The sequence below is a fragment of the Aythya marila genome (assembly GCF_965140915.1).
Source record: "Aythya marila genome assembly, chromosome: 6".
Classification (NCBI taxonomy): Eukaryota; Metazoa; Chordata; class Aves; order Anseriformes; family Anatidae; genus Aythya; species Aythya marila.
In genome coordinates, this window is record NC_139047.1 from 1,884,256 (window position 1) to 1,906,593 (window position 22,338).

The 22,338-nt window shown below is 39.1% G+C and overlaps 2 protein-coding genes across 9 annotated transcripts in view; both read left to right on the forward strand.

Annotated features, from left to right (window-relative positions):
* HECW2 (HECT, C2 and WW domain containing E3 ubiquitin protein ligase 2) overlaps positions 1 to 5,180 on the forward strand; it is a 161,501-nt gene extending 156,321 nt beyond the window's left edge. For all 6 annotated transcript variants that reach the window (XM_082763823.1, XM_082763821.1, XM_082763822.1 and 3 more), the window contains one exon: positions 2,472 to 5,180. In XM_082763823.1, the coding sequence (XP_082619949.1) occupies positions 2,472 to 2,583 (112 nt within the window). In that variant the 3' untranslated portion in view covers positions 2,584 to 5,180. The remainder of the gene's footprint in view (positions 1 to 2,471) is intronic.
* STK17B (serine/threonine kinase 17b) overlaps positions 2,609 to 22,338 on the forward strand; it is a 30,221-nt gene continuing 10,491 nt past the window's right edge. The window contains exons 1-3 of one of the 3 annotated variants that reach the window (XM_082763829.1): positions 2,609 to 2,649; positions 17,206 to 17,361; positions 21,921 to 22,133. In XM_082763829.1, coding sequence (XP_082619955.1) covers positions 17,240 to 17,361; positions 21,921 to 22,133 — 335 coding nt within the window. In that variant the 5' untranslated portion in view covers positions 2,609 to 2,649; positions 17,206 to 17,239. Of the gene's footprint in view, positions 2,650 to 15,105; positions 15,224 to 17,205; positions 17,362 to 21,920; positions 22,134 to 22,338 lie in introns of those variants that run through there. The other 2 variants (XM_082763827.1, XM_082763828.1) reach the window with 2 other exon arrangements.

Sequence of the window (22,338 nt, forward strand, 5' to 3'; positions counted from 1 at the left end):
TCAGTGGATTTTACTTTTTTTTCCCTGTTTCTAAAATAACTACTGCACAGCTTAAAAACACACAAAAACACCTGTCCCTATTTCTTCTTCCTAATTTTGAGGCACAGAATGCAACTAATGTAGTTAAGTAGGTTTGTGATTGTGGTTTAAATATCTCTGAATATAAACACAAACATGTTAATTTGATATGTATGGAGTTCACAGTGTTCTGATTGCTGTGTAATCAATTGTGCGGAATCAAATTACTGAGATTTCTGTGAGACACATCAGGTTGCTTAGCTGATATCACTGTCTTTTACAGTAGTAAGTCAGTAGCACATGAAAGGCCCTGAAAAGGTTGATTTTTATGAGTTTGGCTTAACTATTGCTATCCCTGATGCCACTTCTGTTCCTTTCTTTCACATTGTGTTGTATATCAGACTAAATCAACAGGGGGACTGTTATTCTTTCAGTTCACTTCCTTGCTGAGAAGTTGGTTGTGCTCCAGGTAGTTTTCATTGCTGTACAGATAGGAGCTAATGGTAACACATGCAATGATTCACATGCAAATAGCATGCATCTTGCTGCTGGACTTTACTCTAAGTCACTTTATTTTACTGCTGTAATACTGTTCAAAATGTAATGAAGTGGAGATTGACTGGAAATTTAGACTTCAGGAACCAAGGTACTTTTCCTTATGTTACCAAATGTGAGTCCAAGAAAATGAACAATTAATGTCCACATGATTTGGTATGTTGGAATGGAAAAATGCTGTCCAGAGAAGAAAAACCTTTCCTCCTGGAGGCTTAAAATTTTCTTGTGAGGGTGAGAAAGGCATACATTCCCTCAGTAGGCCAAGATCTTAAGTTTCTGTCTTTTTTAATGACTTGGTTTTCCAAAGTAGGTGATTATGTTTTTAAAATCGCCCTCAAAATTAAGATAAAACTCAATTCTCTTAATAAATGTAAATAATATGCCAAATTACTATTAAACCAGCTTGTAATGAATCCCTCACTAATTATATACATTGTCTTTTATAAGTTGTGGTTTTACAGCCCACACAGCATGATCCATACTTCTAATGAGTGGTTGTCAGCCCCAAGCAGCAGAAGCATGTGGTTAGGCTGTGAATTGCCTAAGACTCTTCCACAATCTTCGCTGAACCTAAGCAGTCACTGAGCCCTTCCAGACACTGTGCTCCTGTTGCCCATTTGCTGCTGGGTCTAAATCAGCCTCTTTCTCCTAAGTGGAAATTTCTATTTAAATCATCATCGTAATAATGAAGGCAATAATAGTTTACTCTGTTACTTTGTAAGAATTTTGGAAAGGCAAAACAGAAGTACAGAGAAAGCTTTCCTTCAAGAGCCTTAGTGGGGTGGCAGAGTGGAAGAATTTTTATCAGGCTCCTGGAGTACAGGCTGGGGAAATGCTCTCTCCTCTATACAGCATACGCTACAAGTGTACTTTCAAGCATACTGTATTTAGGGGTGCAAAATTCAGTTTTTAGTATAAATCTTTAAAGTGGGAAAGATACTTCCTCCAGCTTTCCTTGCCATCATTTCTTCCTCAGAAACATACCACATTAAAAGCTCTGTCTATTTCAGTAGAGCAGGCTCATCCACCGTGGTGCTTTAGAAAGTATTTTCCTTAGCCTACACTGAAGCCAGGCAGGGACACTTATTCTACTAAAAGAAGAAACTTTTGTCATCTCCCTTTTTACTCCCTGGAAGAGGTTTCAAGAGTCAGTTCAAAGCCTCAGAAAACTGAGGCAGATGGACTTTGGAAACTGAGAAATAAACCACGTGGTTTTACTTTTCAGAAAACAGGATGGTATGTTATAGCTACTTACATAGTTTTGTGTAATTACAAAAAGCAGTATTCTAAAGGTCATTGACTTGCAGGGCCAGATACACAGATAGTGTAAATCAGCACAAGCAGTAACTTCCGAGCAACATGATCTGTGTGCTGAGGAAATGTATGAGGAAGAGCATCCAATTTGTCTGTTCTTTATTACTACTTGTATATCTTGCATATTTCTTAATCTTTCATCAAATCTAATAACTTATGCATATTCATCATACTGAAATGGACCGTTTGTGATTACAAATACAGTATTCAAATATCATCAATACAGAAAAATAAATTACATTTCCTAAGATCCATTTAAAACCAAGGTTTCAGAACAGAATGCTTGATTTGTACCATGTTATATCATTCTCTTCTCCTGCACATTTAATGGATAAAATTTATCCCATGCCTCCTGCGCTGTCATTGTGTCAAAGGCCTTCATAAATGCTCCTTACTGGTTATTTTAATTAGAAAAAAGTACATTAAACCTTACTACTTGTTCTGCTGGAAAGCATCATTTGACAGGACAGTCTTCCGAACGAATACTACCTGGCCATCTATATGCATGCACGTATCACTCTGCATATTTTCTTTTGAACTTTTTAAATAATGTACTTTTCTACCTCCTCTCTATTTCCCCTCAGGGCTCACACTTGTTTCAATCGTCTGGACCTTCCCCCTTATCCATCATTCTCTATGCTATATGAAAAACTGTTGACAGCAGTTGAAGAGACAAGTACTTTTGGACTTGAGTGATGCGCAAACCACAGTGCCCAGCTCTTTGGACTTTTGTGGATCTGCCTTCTCAAAGAACGAATGAACGTTTGTATTGGATTTCCTAGAGGAAAATTGTTTTATGGTGCAATTCAAATAATGAGGTTCCATGAAAGAACTTATGAAGCAATTATAAAGCGTTATGGTAGTGGCAGAATTCTCTGCAGTGAATCTAGAGTGTGCCTGAAGTGCAGGGAAAAACAAGTCTTGCAATCCACACTTTTTCAGGTCGGCCAAACTTGTTACATTTTATTTTCTGAGCAAACAAGAAATGTGTGATCCCGTGTTGTGATCAACCTGACTACTGCAAAACTGACATGTACCTGAAAACTGGATTTCACCAGAGTTGCTGAATAGAAAATTCAAGTCAAAATGTGAAATCATTCAGGCCCCCACCTACTCAGTAAATTAGCAAAAAATCATACAATATACTTTTTTTTTTTTTTTTTTCTTTAAGACTATTCATGAAGGTACATTACTTTATGCCATATGTTATAACAGCATATTCAGTACTTGCTATACCTAAGACTACAAATGCCTGCATGGTGTGCACCACAGAATTCAAGTTCCTGTGACAGAAGTGAATTGAAAGGAAAGTCAGTAAGAAAGGATGCAACAATAATGGCTTGCATTAAGGAGGTTTGTGGAAATGTGTTTGCCAGTGCTGTATATGACAAAAGATGAGCTGTTAAATGAACTTAATAACTTCATAAAATCAGACTGATTTTATGGTTTGTACTGCATGGAAACTATTTTAAGAAGAAACTAGCAATTTATCGCAGCATATCAGGAAAAAAAAATCCTAACACAGTGACTTCTGTTTATTTTTATAGGCTCATTGTATTACATTTCTTAGAGTGTACACAGGAAACAAACTAAAATGCTCTTTCTGTTTTTGTCACTTTCCATGCTTGAACAGACATTCTGCTAGTGTTTATTCTTTGAGCACTATCAAAGGAAAAAATAAAGCCTTTTTATTTTTATAAGAGTAAAAAACTCCCAAAAATATTTTGCACTGAATGTACCAAAGTTGATGGGACATTACGATCTGACTGACAGCAAACTGTATCACTATCAAGTATCTACAAAAACGCTTAGGAACCAGGCTTTCTTCACAGTGCCATGTCTATAGATATCAGGACTGTGCACATAAGTAATAATTTTATAATACTATATGTGGTATCATAATGTGCATTTATTTTAAATGCATCTGGATCATTTTTCATGCATTGGATAACTTAATGCAGTGGAGTTTAATACAGATATTTCATATGCTCCCCACAACTTTTTATTTGTACAGCACCATGAAACACTAGCTCATTTGGAAATCTATGAGTAACCTACTCTAAGGTGAGTCACTGGCCATAATGCCGCTGTTCATATCAATGAACTGCAATATGTAAAGTGTTCATTGTGTCTTGCCTTTTCACTGATAAATAGTTTTCTTATAAAATGTTATTTGAAAGAATTTTTATGGCATATCAAACATTGCATGGACAGATTTCCTCATGCTTAATTTTGCTGAAATACACAAGGCTTGCTTGCATCTATTTTTGGTACTTTCCTCTAGATGGTCTTGTGGAACGCGAATGCGGCTGAGCACTCGTTCTTGTGCAGCTGCTGCAACGCAGTGCGTCCACATGTTTTAAATTCCAGGAAGTTGCACGTGGATATTGGATGACAAGAACATCAATCTAGCTTTGCGCTAGTCTTCTTGGTAGCACTGAAGCACAGCACGCCCTGTTTCGTGGGAACAGTAGCCTCTGAAGTAAACTTAGCGTTCTCACTTTGGGGACTCTTGAAAGGGCATCTCAGGGAGGTATCCTGCTTGTTCCTGCGGGAGTGTTTTTCCTGTGGCGGTGAATGTCAGCGGAGGTGTTGTCAGCAGAGACTGCCGTTCCACCCTCCAAGTTGGAAGGCAGGTGCAGCTGTGGTGGTGGCTGCAAAACTGAGGAAACCCTCCAGGCTTCCTGGGAAAGTGTTACCTGTGCAAAGGAAACCCCACTTGCAAAATCAGAGTGAAAGCATCCTTTGATTTCAGGAATAATTGAGCTTCTGCATGACATCTGGGACTTTGTTACCTAAGTAATGTAGGTTTTCCTGCTCTACTTCTGGCTGGCATGAAGTAGCAAAGAAAAATCCAAACATCTCCCTATTTTTACAGATATATTTATCAGTCTTTGCTAAAATTGCACGTAACAGATGCTAATGCACACCTTTTTTCAGAACAAGGATGAGCGAGCAGTAGGCAAACTGACTTTTCATCAGGTCACTCCAGCATGGCTCATGCTTCCTATGATCCATTCACTGAGTAGCTAAACCTCAGGCACTCAAATCAGAGTGCAACTTTTGCTCGGTTGAAGGACTGCAGAATTTTGATTTTACACTCCTGTGTTATCTGTGGTCTAAAAAGGAGATTTCCCAGGTGGAAACTGTATCTACGATTTTTGAACCAGAAACTCTTTGGAATGAAAAGTTTAAATATTTGGCACAAAGTAAGTTTATACTAGTCTGCCTTTAAGTTATGCTTTTGTACAAATCAAGAAGAATAAATGAATTTGTCAGTTTTTATTTAAATATATTTACCGCACCTATTTGTTCTGTGTTTATGCATACATAAATAATTGAAATCAGTCACGATGATCCAGTATTCTGTAAAGATGTGATAGGATCAACAGCGGGTCAGCTGTCAAAAGAAATGGGGAATCCATGTAGCATTAAGATCCAGAGAGACTGAGAAGCTGCTTCTTGCTCCTTTGCAGCCAACATCACCTGGAAGACTCTCAAGAAATCCTGTTTGAAAGTGATGAAGAGTCAGCTGCCCAGATCCAGCTACCTGTTCTGCCCTGAGCACGTGGCTGGATCTCAGTGCAGTTGCTCTGAAGAGATAAGCAGGGAGGGTGTATAGAAAAGGTAGAAAAGGAAGCCTGACCTTTGTCAGCCCAGTATGTCTCCTGGCTATGGAGTGGAATATTCTCTCCTCAGTGTGGGAAGCCTTTCCCATTGAACGTGTCCCAGGTGATAGACAACTTTTGTGTCCTGCAGTTGCAATCAGCAACCAGAGTGCTTTAGCTTATGTCACGCTGTGGCAGGCACAAGGGGCCAGAGTAGAGAAAGATGAAGAAGCATTTCCAAAATCTCTGTACTTCCTCAGAGATTTTCCAGACAGTGCTAAGCAGCTTTCCACTTAGGAAGGAAAAAAGCTGGTCTTCAAGTGAAGTAGACAAAAGATTTCCTTCGGCTACCATGTGATGACAACTTGTACTAACTTCACCTACAGCATCTCCACCAGACAAAGCACCCGCAGCGTTGAAGTGAGGTGGCCATGTTTCCTGCTCTGCCAGGAGGCTGAGCCATGCACTGCTAGCCAAAAAGCAGCCACAACACTCCTAAATACACCGGGAAAGCTTGTCAACATTGACTTTATCCGATGTGGTGCCTACTGTAGCAAGCAGTTACCCATCCAAAAGCTGCAAGCCAGCATGCTTACTGTTAGCAGTGTTTTCACCCACAGCAGGTGAGAGATGGCTGCCTGTTACCTTTGTAACACCTTCAGCAGCACATCGCAGGTTATCTTGTGAAAGTAGTCTTTCAATCCAAAATAAAATCCTATTTAACACAATTCTAATCAAGAGCAAACCTTTTCCCCCACTCTCTACCTGCTGTTTTCCTTGGTATTCATCAAACATTTGCCCCTTTCCTTGCTTTTAAAAATAGTTTTTGTTGTCCATGTTGCGAACCTACCATAAAAAGGTGTTAATAATGCTTAGAGAGCATCTAGGATGAAATTTGTCTGCGTATGCAGGTGTGCTGGGCACACCATGAACTCCACATTAAAGCTGTTAACCTTACTGAATATATGTAATCTTTAGGGAAACTGAAAATCGAGGCAGCAGCATTCTGGCAGGACATCAGATGAAGTTTCTGGCATGAGATAAACTGGCAGTGGACTGGCAGTTTGCTCAGTTTCAAATTATAGGAAAGAAAGCAGTTTTGTGGTTTCCTATGTATTTTTAATCTTTTTTAAAAGTCAAAAAAAAAAAAAAAAAAAAAAAAAGGCTTCCTTCTGAAGCACTGGTATCATCTGGTTGCTGACTCTAATCTCAGCAGTATTAATTGCAGATGTAAAGTTACTCCAGTGCTATCTGCAGAGGTTTCTGGAGATGTGTGCAAGCACCCTGTCTCTGGAGTGAAGGAATTCCTGTGCACAGAAGGGGAATCTCTGGCAGCTGTGTTTGAATCGACTGTGTAAGTTCATTTCCCATGGCATAAAGCAAGTTAATTCTTTTTAGTGATTGAAACTAACTTGTATTAAATTATACTAGCAGTTACATTTTCTTGCCTGATTTTAAGCGGAGGATGAATCTATTTCTGTTAGCACTAATGGGAATTGGGCAATAAGGATGGTCTCCAGTCATAGTTACAAACTTAACTGTAAGAGTGTTAATGTTAACCTTGCAGTATTAATGCTCGACCATCACTGCTATTTTCCCTTCTCATCCCTTCCTCCCTGGGCAAGCAAATTGAACTCTAAGCAAAATTTCAGAATAATTACTCAGACATAGCTTCTCAAACAGTAGCATTTTGGCTTTACTATGCAGTCTGAAACAGAACTGCTGAAGTATTAGGGGCTGATTAGCTCACCAATTGCAAGTAAAAAAAAAAACTTTACAACTTTATTAGCATAGTCACAGTGGCTGCTGTTGGACTAGTCTAATGTTTTACTTAAATATTTTACAATGAAAAAAGCATAAAGCATTGAATTTGAAATTCCTTGCTTTCAGGGAAAATAAATATATGTTAAGTAAGTAGTAGGGGGAGAGAACTTTATCGTAAATCCATTAAGGTTAAAAGCCTTTTTATGACCCATTTTTGCTACTAATATGCAAAATTATAAAGCTGGCCATATAAACACACAGTTTTCACGGTGTGTGTGTTGGTTTACTCGTTGCATGTAGGCCATTAGCTTCACAGTGCTCCTGTTTGGCTTCAGACTGGTGCAAATGCAGCAGACATCTAATATTTCAAACATTCAGTGCTATGAAAAGTTTTTTATTAAAGCATTTCTAGTATTTTCTAAAATAGTTTTACTGGAAAGAAAAGTATTGTTCAGGCTGAAACTTCATTTAGGGCTCTACTTTACAGATTTTGCTCAGTGACCTTATGCCATAGGTATTGTAAGATAAACTCATGATTAATTTTAGAGTTCTGATTAAAATCAGTGACATACTGACACTTTTGTCACTGCTTAGAAAGACTACTGACTGTAGGTAAAAGGATGACAGTCAGGGACTCCTCTGAATGGCTACAACCCATGGTAGTATCTGTATGTATTCAGAATGCAATTACAATATTTCCTGAGGGCTATTGTGAAAGAATTACTGCGCTCATTAATCACCCCCTTCTAAATTGATAATTGGAATTTTAAACTTGATTCCTTTATGTACCAAGTGCAGTCAGATTACATTGCAAACGTAACCTGTACAAAACAAATATAATTGTAGATGCCTTCTGATGATTCTCCTAAACTCATGGTGAATGTGAAAGGAAGCCAAGCTGTTTCTTCCAATCCTAGATTCCTTTAAAACACTTCCAAATAATGAAAATTTTGGTATTTTTTGTTGTTTTTCCAGTTTGTGTTTGTTTGTTTCTAACTTCTAGAAAGTTCTCCTTTGGCCCCTACTAGAAAAGGCTCTGTCTGCCTTAGAGGGTTTTTACTAAGCACTCAGGAGTATATTGTTCCACTAGTTTAACATAGTTTTGTGCTGACATCCATATAATCAGTTTTTAAACATAGAGACCTACAAAACTCCATAGGACTCTGGTCTCCCTTATGCTGGGCTGCCTTCCAAAGGCTGGCCGTCCTCTCCTTTTTAATTGCACATAATCCTGCAATCACCTGGAGACAAATGCTGATGGCCTATATTGACTGTAACTATAGTATCGGAGTGAGATTGTGGTGGTATTTATTTTTTCCATCAAGAATTAAACTGGTCTCCTTTGCAATAAGAGCCTTCAGTACAAAGAGTCGATGGGATTGTAGTTCCTCTCACACTGTGAACAGCTGAAGAAAAAATATGTCTTAACCCAATAGTGCTAGATGTTTTCTGGAAACCGGGCATGTGATTAAGTATCCAAGGGTCAAATGTGCTTTGACTTCAGTTTTGCCAAGTTCATAGCAAGGCAGGGGATTTTTCCTGTGATATCTTCTGTTGACAGAATCGTCCAATTCTCGTAAGCTGCTTCAGGCTGTTGGCTGGCAGCACAAGCCCTCACAGGGACGCAGGTGAGCGTGGATCCAGAGGTCATGGCAGAGGGGAATTGTTTTTGTAGTGAAGTCCGTGCCTTTCACGGATGGAGGGTTTGTCATACAGCCCTTCAACTGGTTTCTTCCAAAGGGTATTTTCACACCTCCATTGCCTGTTAGTTGCAGTACAAGCAGCTCCTCACATATTCTGTTGACTATTCAAAAGCTCTTGTGTTAAATCAGGAGAATTACAATTTTTTCATAGTTAAAAATATTCATCTAACAATAGAAATCTGGCCAATGAAAAAATACTTTGCTGAGACAGCATATTTGATGGTAATGCTGACTGTAGTCACATTCGAGCTGAAATTACTGTATGAATAAGCAAATAAATCTCTGACGCCTCATAAATAGTGCTAAGGAAGGAATGTAATTGTAGGTGCTGTAATGATAAGATACAGCACTTCTACAACATGTGAAATGGAGCCGTGGAACAGTGCTAGAGTGGTGACAAGACTGAAAGAGTAGGGACAGGAAAAGGACTGGGCTTGGAAATAGCTAGTGGGGCAGTGAGCTGTGCTGACCACTGGATGTACAAAAGGAGATACTTTTAGCTTGAAAATTAGGCTATGACAATGTACCAAGGAAAAATGACTATTTATCCTGAAATAGATTACTGTTACTACCATTGGAAGGCATGTTTTGGCTGATTATTTCAGGTTTTGAAAATCTAAAGCACACAATCTGAAAACCATTTTCTGTTTTTGTTTATTTCTTGTTTTACTTTTTATTATTTTTTTTTTAATTTGACTGCTCTCAGGAAAATGAAAGCTTCTAAATAAGGGTTGTGTCTGGAAGTCCTTTTTAACTGGTTTTACAAATAATTATTGTGTTTACTACCAGCTGCATTTGGCAAGAGAAATAGTATCTGTTAAAAAGTTAAATCATCACTACTTAAGAGGACTTTCATTTTAAATGTGATGGGCCAAACCCCCAACATTTAGCTGTGTGAAAACGTAGTGTTTTTTTGTTTGTTTGTTTGTTTGTTTGTTTTTTATGTTTGAGTTTTGTGTTAAGGTTGTGTATGAACTATGAATTTCCACAAAGAGTTTTTTGTCATTCTGGGATTGATGTGAAGTTTCTAAAGGTTATTTAAGATAATAAAACTATTCTCAATTATCTTGTTAGCTTTGGCCAAGCCGATGCAAGTCTTGAGTTCATTCACACTCTAGTGACATTGTCAGAAAAAGTATCAAGTAAGAGGACAGGAAGAATTTCAAGACCTGGTCCTCTACCTAAAAGCTGACCTGGTTCTTTACCTAAAAGCCAAGACGACTGGATATCCGAGTCTGGTATTAAAGTCAAAAGAAGAATTCCTTGCAAGTTTTCTTCTTCAGCGTGGTAACTGAGGTGGAAGAGTTTCATGTAAACTTAAGTCCTAAACTAGAAGACATTTAGTGTGTTGGACCACAATGGTTCAATAGTTCCATAGAGCAGGACATTTTCCTGCAACGAGTCTGCAACACTCAGGAGACTGCTGTTTATTATCAGCATTGCAGGGAGGAAGACAAATTATAATAATATGAAGTACGTATATCATCTTAGGAGGATACTTTTTCTTTGTACTCTGTTTTTCCTTGGAATGAAATAGCCTTGAGGGCATCCACAAATCCTGATCAGCAAGGCTGCTTTTTGTATAAGTGATTGAACATTTACACTCGTAAGGCTTGGTACAGTATGGAAGGGGAATACTTTGTAGAAAAGAAGGTCTTGAGGGATGTGGTGTAGAGTACTGGCTCCCCCAGGTCAGTCAGTATTCTTGCCCTTGCTAGGCTATGGTTTGGGTTATTGTGCATGTTTGAAAGCGCATATAGTTTTACAAGTTTTTGTAGTGGGGATGCAGGCATCCAGAATCTAACAGGTATATAGGTGCATCTCCCTCATTTTTGACAATTACTTGATATAATTTTATACCAAGTTATTTGTTTTTAAAGAATTTCAGGCACTGAGAATATAGAGTGCATATTTATTTCTAAGCTTTAAGTAGAACACGTGGTGTATTTTTTAATCCTTTCCATATGTTTCAGTTAAGTGTTCACAAGACTATATATCAAATACAATACCAAGTTTTTCTATCTTTCTACAAGCTGATTTGTTTCATCTGAATTTGGTATATGTCTTTCACAAAACACTAAATGGGGAAAATGTGCTTCAAGCATTAAGATGGTGTATGTCCTTTTCTCCGTTTACATTGCATCACATTTCACTTTTTTTCTTTGAGGCAGAGGGAGCAGATATGAAATGTGTTGAGTGTTTGACAGGCATTTTGTTGTGCCTGGCTTCAAGGATTGTACTGTAATGTTTGACTGCTCACACATTCACATAATTATCTACTCAGTTGAACACAGGACTGCTGTGTTGTATTTCCTGTTATTCAAAAACAATTGGGGAAAAGATTTTTCTGTGTATAATTTTATTTTCATACTGATCTCTATTTTGTTTAAGACCATGTTTCATCATGAAATCACTTAATTAAAATAAATCTTCTTACAAAATCCACTTTAGAAATCAATTATTTTATTGTGCCTCTGACTACGTCTTAACAGTGTTTAAATGAGTGCCTTTCACTTCTGTGTCATTTTGTGTCCTTTGCATCAGTTTAAGACTTGTGGAGAAACCACAGGATAGTCTTTCTTACATCACCTTTTCTAAGGGACTTCTGGTGGCCCAAGGAGTGTGGTGTGTTACAACTCATCATTTATAGCAGAAACAGTAAGGATTCTCCAACCATATGCAACAGAATTTGAACAAGAACATTTGAAACAAAGGCTATCATATAAATTCAACAAAGAAGCAGACTACAGTCAAGATGTTGGAGAGGCCCAGGCTGCACAAAAAACTCTCCTTTTGTCTGGAGTATCAGAATGAGCAGCAATGTGCTTTATGACAGTGGATTAACACAGAAAAACACTGTATTTTCATAGGGAAATATCTTTAGGGAAAAAGGTATTTTTCTGTCTTTCACAAAAGTCAGTGCCTTCCACTAAAGATTTCTTCTTACTTTGGGAACAGATTATACTAGCTAGTGAGCAATATCGGTCTTTATTCAGTACTTGGGTAAGAGTTCGCCCACCAAGGCGCAGGCCAAGTAGGCCTTTGTTCTTGATGGGCAAGTTGTCACTTCTCCTACGTTACAGTTTTTATGAACTCTTTTTAGAATCAAATATGCAAGTATATTTCTATTATTTTAAACTTTCCTAGACAGTAATTTTGCAGTATCTTGCTGCTAGTGGAAATGAAGTGCAAGCTAGCCTAAATCATTAATTGGGAGCTGCTGTGGGAGGAGGAAAGGCTTTGAGAACCTTTCTGCCCCAGCTCTCTGTTGTACTTCTCAATTCTAGGTTCATAATACAGTTCATCGATACCTGATGCCATGTATCAAACAGTTGCACATTTTTCTCTCAGTGTGAAGAATGGTGCTTGTATAGATCTCGTGCCATGTGACACTGAGGCAATTCTGCTAAGCATTGGTGAAATACAGAGACTTTGCCTTTTGGTACTCATTTCCTATGTGCAAATGTGGTGGCATTCTTGCAGAGATTTTGATACGGAAAATCTCTAAATGACCTGTATTGAATACAGTCATGATAATCCTTATTGATTGGCGAATGTTTGTTTTCAATGGTTGGGTCATTTCCAGAACTGACCACTGTAGATATAGCAGGAGATAGTGTGCTGATTCTGTGGGGCCTGTTGCAAAATGTCCTTCTGTGGTTTGAGTATTTCATGTTTTAGTTGGGTATTTGGGATCAGTGAAGTTGCTTCAGCAAGTGGTGCTCTTGTAGATGTTTGGGATGTAGATAATCTCTATAGGGTAGTGGGTTTTGTTGTATGGTTTGGTTGTTTTTGGTTTTGATTATTTTATCCTCACAGAGAGAAACACCATTCACTGTCAGTTAACTACAGGAGTACCACTCCTAAGACAGGCAGCTTTATGCTATAATCTGAGAGGCACAGAATCAGCACATTTTTTGGCTTGCCTGCCCTATGTGGTGTTCTGGCGTGCCAGCTCCATGCTCTTCTGCCAAGCAAACAACCACGGGTACTTCGCACAGCAAAAATCACCCACTCTGCAGGCAGATTTGCTGCTGATGCTTGAAGGTTGCAAGTAGCAGAGGGAACATGTAGAAGACATGGATCTTTTCCCATGACTTTTGAATTTCAGGACACTGAAAGTGCTCAGGTAAGGTTTCACATGTTGTTGCTTTACTTAAGCATGTACTGCCCTGTGGAATGGCTTGATTATTAAATTAATCTTTTGCCTCGTGGTTTTTGAGGCCTTTCTTGTGCCACAGATTAGGGTATTACCTTGTTGATGTCTTGTTAAAGAAGCTATTACAAACAAGCTAGAGAAGAAGGCTCAGACATTCACAGCTTCCATCTATGTGACTCTTAATGTTGTCCACCTGTCTTCCAACCCAGAAAAAAGTTACTTGCTGAAGAGGGTAGCTTGCTGTCTGTTTGCTCCAAGTTAGGTTGGACATGACAGGTCTGAGTTGAAATCAGCACTTCTTGAGGGAACCAGGCTTTTTCCCAACAGTTAGTTTCCTAAATGACCTATGGCTCTGAACTACATAAGCTGTATGTCATTGTCCTTACCAAATGAAATATGGACCAAGAGAAGTTCTTTCCATTAATGTCTCTAAAGACTTTAAAAAGCCAACTTCATAATGGATAGATAATTAAGGAATGCAAAAGAAAATGTGTTAAGAATGGGAATCATGAAGCTAATACATTTGGGATAATTAAAAAATATCAATTAATGACCAGATGCACGCATTAGTGATAAGTATAGCTCATGAACCTGTGCTGCTTAGCCTTCACCTTACCATTCCCCCTTCTCCACCCTTTGTCATTCGCTGTGGTATTGTATCTAATTAAAATTCCAAAGTCCTCAGGGTGGAGTCCTGCTAATTATACCCTTGTCTAAGTGCCACACATTTCTATGACATTATATAAACACATAACTAAGACTACAATAACATGTCCCTATCACAAAGTGTTTTTAGTATGTATTTGGTTTTCAGGACTTAAGGGGAGAGTAGAGCAGTTCCTGGCCTTGCAAGGATTGGTAGCGACACACAAACAGCTAAGGAGACAAACAAAAGCACTGTCATTTACTTTTTGGCACCAAGTGCTATAATAACCTAAAGCATCTTCATTGCAGTCAGAATTTAATTTTACTCTTGTGGATCAGTCGGTATGTTCAGAATGCTGCTTTTCATACCACACAAAGAATGCTTCTCAACAGAACCGATCTTTTCTATGTGTATTTTTATTCTATTTGGCAAATCTACTTGAAACCGTGTTAAAATGAACAAAAGGGTATGGTTTGGAACTTTGCAGGGATGGTAGAGCTCTGTAGGACAGAAAAAAGATACTAGACTTCTTTGTCAAAAACTTCCATAGTGCAAAATGCTAATAACTTAGATGGAAGCTCAAGTGAGCAGGAGTTACGCTAGGGCTGCTCAAGTGAACTGCTAGTTAAGCAGCTCTTGCTCTCTGTAGATAAACCTTCTTGTTTCAGCTGTGTGGTATAACATATTCCAAAGTCTTAAAAAATGCTTTCAGTTTTCCCAAATTATGTGTCTCATCTTTATTTACGTTACTTCAGTGTGAATCTAGCCGTCGCTGTGACAGCATGACCTGGGCACAGTCCGCTCCAAGCACACGGCAATTACCCGTGGTTCTGGTGGTCACAGCATAAACAGTATTAATCCAGTAGCTCTGATGGTGCACCGCTAAAATTAAATTCATAGCTCAAAAATTCTTATGCTCCAGTACTATTACTGCCTTCACGGCAGATTTATTATAAAGCGGATGTCTGCACGTTTCTGGGGCGGCTGCTTGGATTGCTTCTCCGAGGAAAGCGATTTGACAAGCCAGTGCCAGCTATTTCAGAGCTCTAACTGCAGTTTATTTCTGAAGCGCGTTTAGGGCTACTTTTTGTGCTCAGACCGGGCCTTTGAAGCCCCGAGTTAACGCGGTTTAGCTCCTCCCCAGCGTCCCCCCGCTGCCAGGGGGGCCGAGCCGCTCCTGTGAGGGCTGAGTCCGCCTCAGCCCGGCCGCCTCAGCGGCGCGAGGGCAGCCGGGCGGGGGGCGCCTGACCAATCGCCGCAGAGACGGCCGGCTCCGGCGGGCTCGGATTGGCTGCCCGCCGCCGCGAGTGGGCGGGGCGAGCGGGCGGCGCCGGGGCCGCCAGCTCTGCCGGGCTGCGCTTTTCAAACGCCGGCCGGGCGGGCGCGGCGGTTGGCGGGGGCGCGCGGTGCGGGGGCGGCCGCCGGCCTGTGAGGGGCTCGCCGGGCGTGAGGTGAGGTGAGGTGAGGGGGGGGTGGGATGGGATGGGATGGGGGCGAGCGGGGCGCCGGCCCGCGTTCGCCTCAGGCCACGGGGGTGCCACAGGGCGGCGAGCCCGGGGCCCGGCCGTGTTGCGCTGAGGGGAGCGAGGGCCGGGCGGTGACACGTAGCGCCCCGCCGCCCACCTGCAGCCGCCTGCTCCGGGGGTCTTGCGCCTCGCGGCCGCCTTCCTGCCTCCAGCCGCGGCTGCCGAGGGGTCTGGTGCGCTGCATCGGTCGTGCCGGTGTGGCTTTTGGTTTGTCGGAGCTAAGGGGAGTTTAAAAAGTCGGGTCGCGGTGCCTCGTTGTGGGTTGCTGCCGGTTGCGGATGTGCTCTTCGGTTTTCTCCGTGACGCCAAGCTGAGGAGAGATGCGACTTCTTACCGGAGAAACAAAGCTAATTCAGCATAAGGCAAAAGTTCACCTTGATCATAAAACTTTGAGAGTAACAACATGATGAAACCTTGCTTATTAGATGTAATAACAGCAAGCTCCTAATCAGTTTGTTCACACGTAATAGAAATGTTTGAGCTCAAGTCCTGCAGTAGCAAGGTAACTTTAGCTGTTGATCAGTATTTAGTGAGTACACCTCAAAGGAGAGTGTTACAAAATTTCAACCCCCTGAATCGGTAGATTAAATGATAAACTGCCCTAGAACTGGGGAGAAAGAAATGCGTGTTTGTTCCAAAAAGCTGATTCAAAGACATGCGTGTTAGACTGTATTGTGACCCCTCAATAAATTCTTAAATCATGCTTATCAAATTCGACTTAAAAATATTTTTGAACGGTGTAGGTCCCTGTCCCCTGCTAAAGCATGAATCATGGTTTAAATCCAAAATAGTTCCAATGTGAATAATCATGTTCCAAGAACTGTGGATTTGAGCACTGTTAGATGGGAGCTGGAGTGCATTTGAAACATTATTAGTTCGAGTGCTCCCCCAGAAGTTTTTGATAGTACACTGCTTTCATCTGAAAACTGAAAGGTTTTTTAATGTTTGTTAACTGTATCTGCACTGTAATGTGCCTCTTTTTTTTTCTTTTTTTTCTTTTTTTTTCTTTAATAACAAAGGAAACCTCTTTACCTTGAAATAAACTGTCAATTAGGAATGCTGTTATCCTTCAGTATCCTTCTTCTGCTTTGCTCTTACGGCACACCTGAAGAGATGCTTCAGGCCTGTAAATGTGAATGCCAAAATCCAATATTTTTAGCTTATTATCAACTTGCTTTTTTCTTGTCAGTAGTAGAACTAATGTGGTAGTTGTATTTTCATAATGTGCCGTTCTTCTGTTTTATTAAGGTAACTTACTTGTGATTACTACATCATTTGGTTCTGAATTATCAGAATTTGCGTGAAAGGTGACCCTTCATCATGATTTCTGACAATTAATCCGGTGTGAAAATAAAATTAGCTATGTGTAAGGTTTAATAAAAAGTCTGAAGCTTTCCACCAGAAGAAAACTTATTTTTCTTGTGCTAAACTACTCCTGCTGTGCTGTAGACAGCAAATAGGATAGAGTTTTGGTTAAGGCAGTCAGGGATGCCAGTGGAAGCTTCAGGGAACTGCTGGAACTTAGCAGGAATCCAAAATAGTTAAAGCTTGTTTTCATAAAGCTACAAAAAAAGTATAAATCATGAATAGTTTAAATAGTTACTAATATTCTTATTAGAATTTATGGTTATCTCTAATATTTTATGGATCTGCTTGGGGGGGAGGAAAATTTTGTCTCAAATGTTAAAAAGGCTTTTTTTTAAAGTTTATCTTTGAATTAATGTTCTTAGCATCACTTGATTCTCTTGACTAATATTTCCTTATGGTTTTATATTTAGAGTGATTAAATGTGTAGTATTCTGGTCGCTATTAAACTTCAGATCATTGTATTCTGATAGACCTAAGCCCCAATATCTACTTGCTTGCACTGTTATTGTGGGATTTCCATAACTTAATTATTTTGCTTTAACAGGTGACTGGTAGGGGAGAGAGACCTGTTCCTAACCATGTCCAGGAGAAAGCTGGAGAACAAGAGCCTTTCCGGCTTGTTAGCCATGTCTCTGCAGACACAAATCAGGACGGATAATTTCTACAACTTTTACATGCTGGAGTCAAAAGAGCTGGGAAGGTAAGGCTGTTCCTATTTATTTTATTTTAGTAACAGGAATTTCTGCTGTAGGAAAATTCTTTGTGCAATGATAAAAGTTTGCCAGAAAGAAAGCCTATGGTTGTAGATAGGGAATAAATTATGCACCCACCTTCCCCTTCTTTTTCCCCTTCTTTTCAGTGCCTGATAGGTTCTTTAGGGAGCAGGAAAAGGTTTCTTTCCTTTCCCCTGTCCAGTGCCGCGCCACATTACGGGGATATAAACTCAAGAAGAGATAACATAAGGTAATACTGCAAGCCAAAAATGGGAATTCTGAGTTGGTGTTTCTGGCTGTTTGTCTGAGTATTGTTTTTTTTAATCCAGAAAACCAAGACCTTCTTTCTTTCCCCTTTATGGCCAGGTTGCTAACTGGCTGCTGTTTGAGAGTAGCTTTGTAGTCTGTTTCCATTGTTCGTGTTTGCAGTAGTAAAATAGTAAATGAAACTAAAACCTTGGTATTTGTGATTCTGTTACAGACATCTGAGTTAATGCTTATTTAAAATCAGCGGGTTAATTCATACCTTGAAAATATTCAGGGAATTGGTTATAAAGGCCTGCAAACATGGAAGCATGGTCATACTTCCAACTTCCTTGAATGAAAGTGGCACGGGTCAGTTTTAACTAAGGCATTCCTGGGCCACATAGTGATCCTTTGTACCTCCAACTTGGGCACGTGGAAGAGCCTCTTAGCTGAGACTTTGTAACTGCTTTCACCTTTATTGTTTTATTGTGTTTGTTTTTTGTTTTTTTCTTGCATGTGCTTTATCTGGTACTCTTTTATAATAAAAGTAGACCTTGCAGCCCTTAACCTTCCTTTATGCTTACCACTTTGTGAGCACCCGTTTTGAATTTCAGGCTCTATAGAAGCAGTTATATGCACTATCCCCTAAAACTCCAGTATTCGTAAAATCGTGCATTTTCAGATCATGCATATCTGTGAGACAATGTCTAAAGCAAACAAAAGCAGTTTTTTCATGGATTCCCAAACTCAGTCTTTGATACTTCCTGTACATGCAAAAACAGACATAATAAAATTAGCGCCAAAATGCAAAGCAACAGAAGCAGGGTAGTATCTTTTCAAACAAATTTTCTTTTTCTGGCTTAACAGTTTGTGTGCGCCCTTTCTTTTAATATCTTTAAAGTGTTTGCAACACTTCCTGTGTGTAAAATCCACCTTTCTATGTAGCTTCTGTAAAATATGTAATGTGCTTTTGTTTTCACTTGTAATTTTCTTTTCTTTTTCAGGCTACTTGGTAAATGGTTCTTTTGTTCTTCTCTGCTTAAGTCTTCCAAGTCCCATTTCTTCCTCCCACACCCTTATCTTGTAGGTCCTTTGGTATTTAAGGCATCGACTCATGAAGCAGGCAGGTTCTGTTTGGTGGGTTATAGTAGCTCTGTCCCCGGAGTGGATGGCTTGGCTTCTTTTGAAGTAGTTGAATTTCTGTGGTTCGTAACATGAGATATGAAAATAACCTGAAATTCATTTTATCTTGTAAAACTGGGCTGTTTAGTGCTGTGTTCAAGCATTTGCTTTGCAGGCAACAAGGAGGGGGAACCACTGTGTTCGCTTCAGTGCAGTGCTTCAGATCTACTTTTTTTTCTTATTTCTGGGGAAATTCCACTACTCAAACAATTTTGTGAAGAGAACTTGGCTAGACTTGTTTCTTCAAGCTACAGCTGTTCTGCTAAGATGAGGTACTACCTCATATGAGAGTTTCCGAGTTTCAACGATTCTTTTTTTTTATTGCTCATTTGGGAGATAGCTGTTGTCAAGACTCACCATATTTCAAGACACTGAGTAATACAGCAACTTCATAACTTCAACCAGAATGTTGATTTCTATGCAGTTTCCATAAATTCTTATACTAGCGAAAATACAGTTTCGGAGATGTGTATGTATATTAGGTTATCTGCAGATGCTTTTATAAGTGTAGTTTTATTTTTCCAAGTCCTCATTGATCAGGAAAAAAAAAGGAGGGGGGTACTTGAATGAGTTGTTTATATACCTATATATCCTGCCTTTAAGCAAGCTTATCCCATGTGCTGGGGCATGGCAACAAAGTCTGGTCATACGAAGTCCAGGAGTAAAGTAAGGGTTGAAGATGATGCCAACTGAAAATGGTTTGAGGTAAAGGACACGGAATTGGTGATGAAATAGCTGAGATCTGTACAGATTGAAGCAGAGATGAGAGTCCAAGCAAGGCAAAGCAATCATAGAATCCATTCACAAAGGAAAGATTAACAGCCAGTAGAAAAAGAAGTTGTATTGAAGAGGGAGTCCTATGGCAAACTCAATGCTTTAATGAAAAATGTTTCTGTATGCTAAAGATAAATACTAATAATATTTACCAGACTCTAAGAATTTGTTTCTAAGACACTGTGTGTTTTTTGGTTGATGCTTCTTAAAAAGATGTAGTTGATTTTTAGCCCCATTCTCTCACTTTTAAACTTTACATGTTTATACGATATGGTAGTGTGCCAGTTATTAACAAGCAGAAATTCTTACATCCATAGCTTTTATGGGGATATCACTGACCCCTCAAAGTTGATGTACCCACAGCTGGTAGAAGGAAGATGTTTAAAAACTATCAGGGAAGGTCTTCCTATTCTCATGAAATTCAGCCAATTTCTCTTTTTTAATTTTAGAGAAACTCTTGTGGTCGATGGGGTAATGCAATGTTAAAACAAGAATGTAAGCTGTGGGGGAGTATCTTCAAACTTCAGTATATTACGAAATTGAGCTCAATAACTTCAAATGCTCTGCAATAATAAGCTGGTTTGATGGTTGGGAAAGTACTTGGCTGTTTCATGCTTACAAATAGTTGCTGAAATGAAGAGTGTGCATGTATCAGTTTGTAAATAACTTTCACACCTTTTTTTTTTTGTTTGTTTTGTACTCTTGGCTTTCTGAGTTTACTGGTTTAAATAAAGACAAATCTAATTGGTTTAGAATTAAATGATGACAGAGAAGCTGTTTTGTTGAATTCATTTTTAAATATGTGATAACAGTATAAGTAAAGGTCAGCGTTGCATGTTTTATGATTCAGTCTGATGTGTACAAACTATTTAACATGGTTATTTACCAGTGAAAGTCAGTTTCATCATGAAAGATACTAGTACCTTTTTTTTTTTTTTTTTTTTTAAGTCTAGACTTTTTTTCTAAAAATACACCTAAATGTGCCTTTAATTTTAGATATGTCACTTTTAAGCGTTGTTCTGTGGTTGTTGTTGTTTTTTGTTTGTTTGTTTGTTTGTTTTTTTCACCAGAAGAAAGGCTAAGCCTGCAGGACAGTGTAGTCTTCCCTACTGAAGAAGCTGGAATAGTTGAAAAAGTGGATGTCATATAGCTAGTACTGAGCCTCTTCATCAAGTTTGTTCTTAGTGTGCTGTGGTAACAACAACAAAAATACACATGGAAAGGCACTGTTTGCTCAAAGTCATAAGAGTAGGTCTCTTCTTTTGCAAACAGTTTTATAACTGTTTTTAGAACACTACACGATTTCTTTTAGCCCTTCAAGTGTTGTGGGTTTTTTTGTTATGTTTTAATAATGTTTCTGGTATAACTTGAAAACACTTTGCAAGTATGCAGCTAGGCATTTCTGGGAATGCAAAACTTGTGATTATAAAGCTGTTTTTTTTAGGATTTGATAACTTGGCTTAAAAACTGCATTTTTTCCCCTAATTTTTTTAAAAGGTCAGCTTGGTGTTTCAACTACACTATGTGGTTTTCTTTTAAAAACATATCTTTTCCAAAATACATTTTTGTTTCCATACCTAAACAGTTGGCTAGGAAATAAAGCAGCACACTTGTAATTGAAAAAGGGAATGCTAAGTAGCGGGTGTTTTTCTGTTGTTTCTAAGCTTAGTGCAGTAATCTGAATTTTCAGCAGTACTGCATGGTTTGTGAAGGGAGATTCTTTTTTATGCCTCTAAAATTTTCTTCGCTGAAGCGCTTTGCCTGTCCCTAGCTTGGATTTATGCTCCCCCTCCTTGTTCTTTCTCTAATTTTCACAGTCTTGTTTTACTCTATCCTCTAGGTGCTATGTTCTGTTATTGGTGTTTTTTTAACTGTATCCCGTGGATACTACAGGGTGGTTGGGTGTGTGTGTGTATTTTGTTTGTTTACTTGCCTTTTAAACAATATTGGCAACCTGAACAAAGCCCTGGGCAAGTCTAATATGATCTCCTTGCTCACCCTGACTTGAGCTGAAGGTCGGGCTAGAAACCTCCAGACCTCTTTTCAAACCTGAGTTGTTACATGTTTCTGTGATCCTACAGTGAGAGTGTCCATGTAGGCAAATAGCCTGATTTAACACCTAGCTGCTGTGTGTAAGAGGAATAGTACTGGGTCTCACTAATGCTTCACGGTGCTCTCTTACACTGGCCAAAAAAGTGTACAGTCAGTAGTATAAGAACAGGCCAAACATAACATTCTCCTGATACTTTTTTTTTTTTTTTAAAGTTTCCATGCTTTTGATTTTAATGCCAATCTAATTACTTTTTATGTCTTCAGTCCTAATGTTTTCCCTTTTATTTTGCAGAGGAAGATGTGCTGTCGTTAGAAAATGCATAGCTAAATCCACAGGCCAAGAATATGCAGCTAAATTTTTAAAGAAAAGAAGAAGAGGTCAAGACTGCAAAGCAGAGATTCTCCATGAAATTGCTGTGCTTGAATTAATGAAATCTAATCCTCGCATAGTTAATCTCCATGAAGTCTATGAAACGGCAAATGAGATCATCCTAGTGTTGGAATAGTAAGTATGCCTTCGTCAGATGTCCCACATTGCTAGTTACAAATCTATCAATATATTTTTTGCATGAGTTGTCTGAACACTCGGAAGACTCACAGCAAGTACACTGTATGCATTATGCTAATATTTCATTATGTTTTTTTGTTGACTTTATTGAGCTCTATGGGCTTTCTTTGGTATTTTCATGTGAATTCAAGAGTTGAATCCA